The following is an 11545-nucleotide window of genomic DNA, read 5'->3' as shown; positions in this document are numbered from 1 at the left end:
AATCCATGGCTGTCTTTTCAAGCCATTAAATTTGGTGGGGGATAGTTTGTTACACAGCAGGTGCTAACTGATACACCCTTGGAGTTTTGGAAGTCTTCCTGGATCCTTGTATTAAATTCCTCCTTTTGTTTTTATTGACCCACTTAAGTGAGTATCCTTTGCTCTCAGCCCACAAATTCTATGAAATATGGACTGCTTGTGTAGGTGGTTTCCAAGCATTTGGTGAGCTGGGCAGGTGGGACACTGGCAGCTGGGGAGAGGGAGAGAAAGGCAGTCTCTGGGACTCTCAGCAAGATGAGAACATCCCAAAGACAAATGATCAGGAGGGAGGAGGTCTCATCTGGAGCCCCCAGGAACTTCATCTTGTCCCAGCCCCAGGATTCTCTTGCTGCCCTTCCCAGCATCACCTCTGAGGCTGACAGACAAGTGCCCACTTCAGCAGCATATCTGTATTCTTTGTCTGTTAGTCCTATAATGAGAGAGAGAGAGAGAGAGAGAGAGAAATCATCATCATCATCATGTGGCTGACACTTTTTGAAGGTTTACCATTGCCAGGTACTATTTGCAGTGCTTTACCCCTGCTATGTTTGTAATCTGCACACTTTCCCTTTGAGGTAGGAATTACCATTATCCTTGTTTTACAGATAGGGTAGGAGGTTAGTTAGCCTGGCTTCAGGGCCCAGGGCCTTAACTGCAAACAACAGGGATCTCTTTTGGCCCTTGGTGGGTGTGGTGGATGTGTGTGGGGCTTCCCCTCAGCCCACACCCCTCTTTCCCGAGGACTGCTCCTCCCCACTGGGAGGGACAAGACAGCCACGCCTGTCCTCATGACCTCATCTCCAAGGTTGCCATGATTGGAAGAGGCTGGTTCCTTCTGGCTGCCGTCAGCGTCCGTCCGTCATCATACGTCTTGGCCAAAATTGTGGGAGGACAGGAAATGACCCCTCCTGCCTGCTCGTGGAGGCAGGGACTGGATGTCTCATCCTTCCCCTCTAAGAACATGATTTTGGATTTGAATCTGGGTTTGGTTCAGGGTCAGCCATTTGTCAGCTGTGTCCCTGGGCAAGGTGAGTTTCTCTGGTTTACTCACTTGGAAAATGAGGACAAGAACGTACCCATCCCTTGGAGTAGCTGTGACTTGAGGGCTCTTGGCACTTACTGAGGGCCCAGGAAGTTGCAGCTGCTACAGTGAGGAGGAGGATGCAGGGGATTCAGGCAGTAGCCTGGCCCTGCCTCACCCCTGGAAGGTTCCACATGGGACTCAGGGACTGGAGACTTGGCCCCAGCCTCTGCCAGTTTATCCACAAGGCCTTTGCAAACCATGTCAGCGTGCAGTACATAAGCTATGAAGGCTTGTGTTGTTATGGCAGGAGAAGAGGCAGTTGAGGTTAGGGGCGAGAACTAGGAATGAGGCAGGGTTCTGGGTTTGAATTCCTCTCTAGCTGTGGGGTCTGGGGCTAGTCACTTCTCTCTGAGCCTTAGTTTCCTCTTGGACAAAAACAAGATTTTCTTTCTTATCCACCACCGCCCCTCCCCCTTCCCCCCAACACCTGCAGAGCTCTTGTGGACATTAAATAGAATAATGTTTAGCAAGCACATAATAGGTGCTCAATACATGGTAAGATATTATAGTATTACAGTAATAGCTAATACATCTAGGAATGAAATGCAAGTCGGATATAAGTCAGATCCCGTCCCTCCTCTGCTCTAAACCCTCCGTGGCTCTCATGTCACTCAGAACAAAAGCCAAGTCCTTATATGGCCCGCAAGACCTTACACTTTCTGTCCACCCCCACCCCCATTCCCTCCCTGATCTCATGCCCTATTTCTCTTTCCATTCCTCACAGCACTCCAGACACGCTGCCCTCCTTGCTTTTGCTTGAACACACCAGGGAAGTCCTACCTCAGGGCCTTTTGCCCTGGCTATTTTCCCTGCTGGCTATGCCCTTCTGCCAGGCATCCACTGACATCCATCCCTCCTTTGCTCAGTGTCTTTGCTCAGATGTCACTTTCTTGGGGAGGCCTTCACTGACTTATTAAACCCTACCCCACCCCAACCCTGGCCTTACTTCCCAGCCTTACTCCACTGCTTAGCACTCATCATTATCCAACATGCTATCTATATTTTACTTGGTCGGGGCACCTGGGTGGCTCAGATGGTTAAGCGTCTGCCTTCGGCTCAGGTCATGATCCCAGGGTCCTGGGATTGAGCCCCGCATCGGGTTCCCTGCTTGGCGGGGAACCTGCTTCTCCCTCTCCCTCAACTGTTCCCCCTGCTTGTGCTCTCTCACTCTCTCTGCCAAATAAATAAATAAAATCTTTAAAAAAATAAAATAAAATAAATATTTTACTTGGTCATCACGTGAATTGCTGGTGTCTCTGACTAGGATGCAAGTTCCTGAGGTCCAGGACTCCGGCTGCTATTCCCAGGGTTTCCCCAGCGCCAGCAGGGTGTGCACTGGATTGATATGTGTAGAAGGACTGAATACAGCACTGACCACATGCCGGGCACAGGTGTGGATGCTTTAGAAATAGTAGCTTGTTTCATCCTCACAACAGCCCCAAGGATGGCATTTTGCAGATGGGCAAACTGAGGTACAGACAGTGGGAGCAACTTGCCCATGGCCTCACTGCGGATAGGGAATAGAGCCAGGATTCGAACCTAGGCAGATGAGCTCCGGAATCCTTTTCTGTCTCTTTGTTCCCCGGTGTCACTTCGGGTGCATGCGTCAGGGGTAGGTATCCTCCTCCCTGAGTCTAAAGCTTCTTGGATGAGGCTGCTGGTTGGGTTTCTGTCTTGTTACAGAGTGAGCTGTGTCTTGTGGGGGCTGAGTGGATGTCAGGCAGGGGACAGAGGTGAAGGGCAGCACATACCTTATGCTCTGGACGATGGTGAGGCTTATGCCCCCTATCAGCATCATGGCCCCTATATTTCCAGCCACGAGGAGGCCGATAGCAGCTCCTCCTGACACAGTGAGAACGGGGTCTGGCTCGATGGGCTGAGCGTCTGTGGGATCCACGTTGTCTTCTGCGGACCAAGAAGGGGCGAGACTGGAGGAGCCATCCTCCCTCCACACCGCCGCCTCCCACCATTTCACCTCCTGAGCATGTCTTCAGTCTACCCTCTCCTTCCCATCCTCTGGCCTCCACCCCAGCCTCCTCCTGGATCTGCTGCCCCAGTCCCTTCCCCTCCCAGCTCCCCACCCCTAGAAGCCAGAGGGGTCTGTGGAAAGCTCAAACTTGACCCTGTTCGTCCCCGGCTCAGAACCTTGCTGTGGCTTCCCAGGACCTGGGGAGGAAGCATCCTTCATTTTGGCCTTTGAGGCCCTGCCACTCGGCCAGCCTCAGCTCTCTCTCTCTCCCTACCTTGTTAACTTAGTTCCATGGGACTCAACTCAATTTCTGAGCTCACCTCTCTCTTCTACCTCCTGGCCTTTGTACCCCCTAGAATGCTATTTATGCCATTTTCCTCCCCTTGGCCTGGATAATTCCTATGTATCCTAGTACCAGCTCAGATGTCCCCTCCTCCAGGAAGCCCTCCCTGACCCGCTTGCTGGGTCAGGTGGCCCCTTGGCTCCCCCACCCCAGTCTTGCCCACTCTGGTCATTACTGTTTGTGGACGGGTCTGTCCCCCACCAGTCTGTCCCCCACTCAAACATTACTGTTTGGGGACAGGGCCCGGGCTGTCTCCAGAATGTCCCCAACACCACCCAGCACGGGCTGGTAGTAGGCAGCCAATAAACATTTCCAGAATAGTTGATGGACGAATAAAGGGGGACCTGAAAGTCATTCTCAATGAACATAACAGAGTCACCTGCTGCTACAGGATTTAAACTTTTTTCTCCCAGTGAATCACCCCCAAACCAAATCCTGAAGCTCCTGCTAGAGCCTGGCTGGGAAGAAATGGCAGCTCTCTGGGACCCAGCCAAGCCAGACTTTCCATCACCCTTGCCTTTTCCATGCTCTGGACCTTTGCTCATGTGTTCCCTGCTGCCCAAGTCCCTCCCCTACTTCTCTACCGGCCAGGTCCTCTGTACCATTTTAGCTGGTTCCAGGCCTCTTGTCCTCCATGCATAAATACACGAAAAATAATATTCATGAGGATAGCTGCTATTTAAAGGACCTGCTTTCTTTCTTCTTCTTTTTTTTCGGTAGGCTCCACGCCCACCGTGGGGCTTGAGTTCACGACCCCAAGATCAAGAGTCTCATGCTCCCCCGACAGAACAAGCCAGGTGCCCTTTAAGCACCTCCTTTCCAACAGGTGTTCTGCTGGCCTCATTCATGTATTATTTCTGCTCCTTATGACAATCTTGCAGAGGTATACACAGTCACCCCCATTATACACAGGAAGAAACAGAGGCTCAGAGAAGGGATGTCACTTATCTTTAAGTCACCTGGCCAGGAAGGCACAAGGGCAGGAATTGAATCCAGGTTTAACCAGCTCCCAGACCACTTTCCTGATCCCAACAGGCTGTTCTTGTTACTGCCCCCTGGGGCTCCACATGTGCCACCGCATATAGCAATAGTCACAAAATTAATAATAATATGGATAATGGTAATTGCAGCCACGATACTAGCTCATGCTTTCTGAGCACTCACTCGTGTCCAGTAACACTGGGCTCTACTATTTTAAGCTGTTCACCTCCTTATCTCATTGAATGCTCACAACTATACTTCAGGGTGGGCGCTATTATTTTCCCAATTTACAGATGAGGACACTGAGGCACAGAGAAGTCAAGGCAGTGGTCTAAAGTCACACAGCTAGGAAGTGGTGAAGCCAGAATTCAAACTCCAAAGCCTGTGCTCAGAACCACTCATTATCACCTGCATTTTTTTTTTTTTTTTTTGCAGGTACGTGCTGAGACCTAGAGAGGTTAAGTTCACACAGCCAGCCAATAGTTGGAGCCGGGATCCAGATCGCTGGCTCCAGATCCTGAGCTGAGCTTTTGTTCGAGCTCATCTCTGTCAGCTGCAGCCTCTGTAAAATGGGCTAATAATCCCCACTCTGCCAGGCAGATGGAAGGACGGGATGACATCTTGGCTGGAGAGGGGCTCAGAGTGGACCGCTCTGTAGGTGGCTCAATGCAACCAAGGATGCAGAAGTCTGGGGTGGGGGCGGGGGGACTCACGTGGCAGCGAGAGGGTCACAGGATAGGAGGAACACTGTCCCTGGCTGTTCTTGGCCGTGCACACGTAGGTGCCCAGATGTTCCAGGGACAACCTCCGGATGATCAGCATAGCCCCAGTCTTGTAGGGCTTCCCGTTGAAGGTCCAGTGCAGCGTGGGCTTGGGGGTGATAGAAGGAGCCAGGCACTCCAGGATCACTGAGTAGTTGAGGTCACTCTGGATAACGCCCTCGAAGACATAAGGGAATGTCAGCAGCATCACTCCGTTGGAGCTGGCTGTGCAAACAGAGAGCAAGGCCACATGGATGGAGGCCCCTCAAAGAGGCTGAGCACTCCTTTTGTCCAACACAGGGACATTCATTCATTCATTCATTCATTCATCAACAAATGTGTCTGGAGTTCCTGATGGGTGCCCAGTTCTGCTCCAGACACGGGGCGTTTACCCTCACCCTCACCGCTTCCAACTGCCACATTGCACCTGTTGCCTGGGCACTTTCTCCGGCTGCCAGAGCCTGCTCTGGCCAAGGTGGAAGCAGGCCAGGGCGCTACGTGATGACTGGCATGGGCTGGTATATAAATATCCCAGCTGCCCAGCCCTCAGCTGACCCAGGGTGAGGCCGAAGAGCTGGGAGGAGTGGCTGGATTCTGGATTAGTTTGAAAGCAGAGCCCACAGGATTTGCTGATGGATTGGAGAGAAAGAGAGGAGTCAAGAGGGGGTCTCCAAAGGCTCGGGACCTGCGCCTGGCTGCTGGGAACCCTCTTTACAGAGATGGGGCATCCATAATAGTTCTCTTTCCAGGTTAAAGACTTGAGGTCCAGGGGTTCTTAGGCTCAGGCTTCATGGTCAGAGAGAGGCACAGCGAGTATTTGAGCCTGGAAGTCTGATGTCGTGGTGAGTACCTGGAGCCTCCACACTGAGCTGATTTCCAATTTCAATGCAATATGATAAAGTGAAAAGAACTTTAGCTCAAACCAAGAACCCATGGAAGGCTTTCTGGAGGAGGTGGTGAATCAGCTAAGCCTGGCAGGAGGAGAAAGAGCCCACCAGGTGTAGAAACAAGAATCAATGTAATATCCACTTGGATCTGGCTCTTACTAGAAGCCAAACACCATTCCAAACACATGCTAACTCATGGCCGGTTATGAGTGAGTGAGACCCATCCATGCTTGGATGAAATCATTTGGAAAGTTGTAATCAGGGGCTCCTGGGTGGCTCAGTCGTTAAGCGTCTGCCTTCGGCTCAGGTCATGGTCCCAGGGTCCTGGGATCGAGCCCCGCATCGGGCTGTCTGCTCAGCGGGAAGCCTGCTTCTCCCTCTCCCACTCCCCCTGCTTGTGTTCCCTCTCTCACTATGTCTCTGTCAAATAAATAAATAAACTCTAAAAAAAAAGAAAGTTGTAATCAGCACTTGAAATGTGACATGAACTATAATATGATAGAAAATATCAGAATGCATTGCTCGTAGCAATAACTGTTATTTTATGACATGTGTCTTACGTGCGCGTGCTTGCGCATGTGTGTGTGTATACAAGTACACACCAGGTCATGATGTGAAGTTCATTTCTCACTGTGGGTCATGACTGAAGAAGCTTGAGAAACACCAGATTTGCTCACTGAAATCCTCAACACAACCCTATGGGGTAGGTTCTACCATGAGTCCATTTTACAGATGAAGACACTGAAGTACACAGATGGGAAGTACCTTTGCAAGGACACAAGTCACTGGTGGGGCGGCCACGTCTTTGCAAGGCTGTCCTGGTCTCAGAGGCTGTACAAGCTCCAGGCTGAGCATGGCTTGGGCACGGGAGGTGGGGGAACTCCCCACCTTTGGTACCCTGAAGATGGTGCTGGGCTAGAGAGGCCGTGGGAAAGGAGATAAGCTCCAGGACCATAGAGAGTCCTGTAGAATCCCAGCTTGGCCTTTTGCTTCTAGGTGACCACAGGCCATTGACATCACCTCTCGGTCTTAGTTCCCCACCTGTGCAGTGGGGTTGGTGCTCGGAGCATCTACTTTCTTGGGTCGTTGTGAAATCCCCTGTGTTTGGTGAGTAGCGAGGGCTCAGTAAGTTGCAGCCTGTCCTTCCTGCTTTTTGGTGTTGACTCCAGCTGGTCTCTCTAAAGGAGAACTTTCTCCCACTCTTCACGGGGCAAACTCCTGATCGGCTTTACAGGTCCCAGCTCGGATGGCCCCTCCTCTGGGGAGCCCTACCTGTCTCCTAGGCTAGGTTCTTGCCTTGTCCCTGCCCACGAGCCCAGCCCCACCCAGGACAGAGAAGGCACTAAAAAAGGATTTGATGCATATGTAAGAATCAGCATCGGTAAGTGTTTTGTTGAGTGGAAATCTCAGGCCAGCCCTGCAGACCACCAGCTCTACCTGCCTTCCCAAGTCACGCTGAAAAGCCAATGGCCTCGCATGGCCTGCACCCCCTATACGGTTCTGTGCACAATTTCTTGTGCTCTCCAGATCTCTCTTGCCCCTCCAGCCTTGCCCACGCTGCTCTCTCTGCCTGAGAACTCGGTCCCTCTCGGCCCCACTCACCCTGGCCAAGTGTCTGCTCTGTCGCACTCCTGTGTCCTCTGCTGGTTTCCAGCACTGTGTCTTGAGCTGTTGCATTTCCGATGCTGAGGCTGCTTTGGGTATCCAGTGTCTCCTGGCCGATGTGGTTGGGCCCTGGGTAGCCCTCAGGGGAGAAGATCATGGTTTCTGGCCGGGCCTTGTGCCCTTGGAACCAAGAAGTGGAGAGAACACCATTCGGGCTTCTGGGGACAGGCAGGCGGGCACTGGCTCCTTCGGTCAAGGGGTCTGGAGATGCGGGGGCAGGCAGGTCCAAGGAGGCAGAACAGGTGCAGGATGCGATCAGGATGCCTTGGAGGATGTGGGAAAGGAGAGGAGAGAGCAGAGGGAGCAAATGGGACCAAAGGCGAGATGATGCCCCAGCAAATAAACCTTCCCGAGCTGGCGAGGAGTGTGGCACATCAAGAGCTGATAACAGTGATAATGACAGAAATAGTGTAGGGGGGGCGCCTGGGTAGCTCGGTTGGTTAAGTGTCTGACTACTGATTTCTGCTCAGGTCATGATCTCGGGGTCCTGGGCTCGAGCTCCATACACAGCGGGAAGTCTGCTTGAGGATTCTCTCTCTCTCCCTCTTCCTTTGCCCCTCCCCCTGCTTGCTCACTCTCTCTCTTTCTCTCTCTCTCAAATAAATAAATCTTAAAAAAAAAAGAAATCAAAGGGAACATTCACTGAGCACCTCCTACAATCCAGACACTGTTCTAAGCAATGAACATATATTATCTTACTTACTCCTTCATTGACCCCACCAAGCACACATTATTCAGGGTATCCTGCAGATCCATTTTCTGACCTCTGCCCTGCTCTGCTTCCTGAAAGGCTGACTTCTTTTTTTTTTTTTTTAAGATTTTATTTATTTATTTGAGAGAGAATGAGATAGAGAGAGAGCATGAGAGGGGGGAGGGTCAGAGGGAGAAGCAGACTCCCTGCTGAGCAGGGAGCCCAATGCGGGACTCGATCCCAGGACACTGGGATCATGACCTGAGCCGAAGGCAGTCGCTTAACCAACTGAGCCACCCAGGCGCCCCGAAAGGCTGACTTCTTTGAGCTGCATCATCAGGTCCCCATGTCTTTTGCTTCGGGTTGGCTTCTGCCAATGGGAGTGACCTTGAAGTAGCTGGTCCCACAGCTCCCTCCCTGCTCCATCAACATGGGTCGGCTCTGTCCCTCTAATAAGGCTGCTGTTGGTGTCCGTCTCCATACACCACTGTCTTTGGGTTTTGGGGGTCTGCTCTTCCTCTTACATGGCTTCTAGCACAGAGGTAGTAATGGCTTTCTGCTGTGGCTAGTCCCTGGGTGTTGCACAATCTCAGGTGGGTTTACCTATGTCCCACCTACACCTCTGCAAATAGTCCCTTTATTAATCCCCGTCATTACTCCTTTTGAGTAGACCATTTCCTACCTCAACCCTGAGTGACACAATTATTATACCCCCAGGAGGACTGAGGAAATGGAAGCTCAGAGAACTGAAGACCATTGTCTAGGATGTCATAGGTGATAAACAGCAGGGCTGTGAGCCACACCCAGGCAGGCAAAATTCTGTCAGTAAAGTAGACTGGTGAGTGTGCCCCACCATCCCCAGTTGCTCTCACTTCCTTTAATTAAATTTCCACATGGCTTAGTGCTTGGAGTGAAATTCTCAGGGTCTGGCTCCAGACCCTATGCACTTACCCACCCCACTCTTCTGCCTCTCATTGGATTGATGGCTGTTTCAGTAAGAACACAAGGTCCAGCCATAAAAGACTGAAACACCTGAGATGAAAATGTAAAGAACTTCAGCCAAGTGGAAAAAAACAAATACCACCCACCAAGTCAGAAGAACAATGACATACCGGGAAAAATGATTTGCAACAGATCTCACAGACCAAGAGCTTATTTTGCTAATATGTAAAAAGCTCTGAGATATCAATAAGAAAAATACCAACAACCTAACAGAAACATATACAAAGGATATGGGTAGGCCATTCATAGAAAATAAAATAAAATAGAAATGTCAAATATTCAGCCGTGCTCATGGTAAGAGAAATGCAAATTATTATTATTATTATTATTTTTTTAAGATTTATTTATTTATTTATTAGAGAGAGAGAGCATGAGAGGGGGGAAGGGCAGAGGGAGAAGCAGACTCCCCGCCGAGCAAGGAGCCCGATGTGGGACTCGATCCCGGGACTCCAGGATCATGACCTGAGCCGAAGGCAGTCGCTTAACCAACTGAGCCACCCAGGCGCCCTATTATTATTTTTAAAGACTGTATTTTTATTTGACAGAGAGAGAGAGATCACAAGCAGGCGGAGCAGGAGACAGAGAGAGAAACAGACTCCCCGCTGAGCAGGGAGCCTGATACAGGACTCGATCCCAGCACCCTGAGATCATGACCTGAGCCGAAGTCAGACACTTAACTGACTGAACCACCTGGGTGCCCTCCATATCCTCTGACCCTGAAACTAAACGTCAGGGAATGTGTTCTACAGATACACTTTCTCAATATAAAATGACTAACGGGGGGGGGGGGGCGCCTGGGTGGCTCAGTTGGTTAAGCGACTGCCTTCGGCTCAGGTCATGATCCTGGAGTCCCAGGATCGAGTCCCACATCGGGCTCCCTGCTCAGCAGGGAGTCTGCTTCTCCCTCTGACCCTCCTCTCTCTCGTGCTCTCTGTCTCTCATTCTCTCTCTCTCAAATAAATAAAATCTTAAAAAAAAAAAAGACTAACGGGCAGGGTCATTTGTCAAACCTTAGTTATAATGGCTAAAGATTGGAAATATCCAAGTGCCCGTCCATAGGGAACCAATTTAATAAATTATGGTCCATTCACACAGTGGAACGATACACCTGTACAAAAGGATGAGGAAGAACTCCGGAATGGCATGAACTGAGAAGTAAAGATCTCCAGAGTATGTAGTTAAGTTACAAATGCATGCTGCTGGATAGTTCTTATGGTATGCTACCTTTGGTGTAAAAACAGGAGAAAAGTAAATATATATTTGCATTTCTTATAAACACACAAAGAAACCCTGGAAGGATACACAAAAACAGTGGTTCTCTGTGTGTGATGGCGGGGAGGGAAGGCTCAGAACTGGGTGGGTGGATAGGACAGAGACTTCACTCAAGGTCTTTTCTATATCTTTGAGATTTAAACCGTGGCAATATACAACCCATTCAAAAATTGAGTAAAATTTGAATAAAGGAAATAAGAGAGCATAAATGTTCTCAATAGTCTTTCACACACACATGCACACACACACATGTGCACACACACACAAATGCACACACACCAGATGGGGCGCCTGGGTGGCTCAGTTGGTTAAGCAACTGCCTTCGGCTCAGGTCATGATCCTGGAGTCCTGGGATCGAGTCCCGCATCGGGCTCCCTGCTCGGCAGGGAGTCTGCTTCTCCCTCTGACCCTCCTCCCTCTCACGCTCTCTGTCTCTCATTCTCTCTCTCTCAAATAAATAAATAAATAAATAAATAATCTTTAAAAAAAAAAAATGCACACACACCAGAATGTAAGATCCGGAATTGGACTGCCAGTGAGCAAGTCCCAAAACTTACTAGCTCTGGTGACTTTGGGAAAATTACTTATCCTCTCCGAGCGTCAGTTTCCTTATCTATAAAATGGGAATGATGATGCCTTCAGTGATTTTTCTTTCTTTTTTTTTTTAAAGATTTTATTTATTTATTTGAGAGAGAGAGAATGAGAGACAGAGCATGAGAGGGAGGAGGGTCAGAGGGAGAAGCAGACTCCCCGCCGAGCAGGGAGCCCGATGCGGGACTCGATCCCAGGACTCCGGGATCGTGACCTGAGCCGAAGGCAGTCGCTTAACCGACTGAGCCACCCAGGCGCCC

General features: G+C 50.3%; 1 protein-coding gene across 1 annotated transcript; it reads right to left on the bottom strand.

Annotated features, from left to right (window-relative positions):
• Nucleotides 1-435: 435 nt before the first annotated feature.
• On the bottom strand, nucleotides 436-5558 carry IGSF23 (immunoglobulin superfamily member 23). Its single transcript, XM_034986483.1, has 3 exons — nucleotides 5130-5558; nucleotides 2875-3028; nucleotides 436-469 (listed from the first exon to the last, which is right to left on the bottom strand). Exons 1-3 carry the CDS (start codon nucleotides 5383-5385, stop codon nucleotides 436-438), a joined length of 444 nt encoding a protein of 147 aa, XP_034842374.1. The 5' UTR covers nucleotides 5386-5558.
• Between the last annotated feature and the right edge of the window lie 5987 nt (nucleotides 5559-11545).

Source organism: Mirounga leonina, unplaced genomic scaffold (assembly GCF_011800145.1).
Source record: "Mirounga leonina isolate KUSES-001 unplaced genomic scaffold, KU_Mleo_1.0 Mir_376, whole genome shotgun sequence".
Lineage (NCBI taxonomy): Eukaryota > Metazoa > Chordata > Mammalia > Carnivora > Phocidae > Mirounga > Mirounga leonina.
The sequence above is the reverse complement of the archived record's forward strand: the minus strand, read 5'-3'. Positions and strand labels throughout refer to the sequence as shown.

Bases quoted from the DNA above. Each gene is read 5' to 3' on its own strand.
- IGSF23 (XM_034986483.1), bottom strand. From the start codon at position 5,385: ATGCTGCTGACATTCCCTTATGTCTTCGAGGGCGTTATCCAGAGTGAC. The intron at 3,029-5,129 runs GTGAGTCCCCCC...CTTGGTCCGCAG, and splicing joins TGTGACCCTCTCGCTGCCAC to AAGACAACGTGGATCCCACA. The intron at 470-2,874 runs GTATGTGCTGCC...CTCTCATTATAG, and splicing joins ACCATCGTCCAGAGCATAAG to GACTAACAGACAAAGAATAC.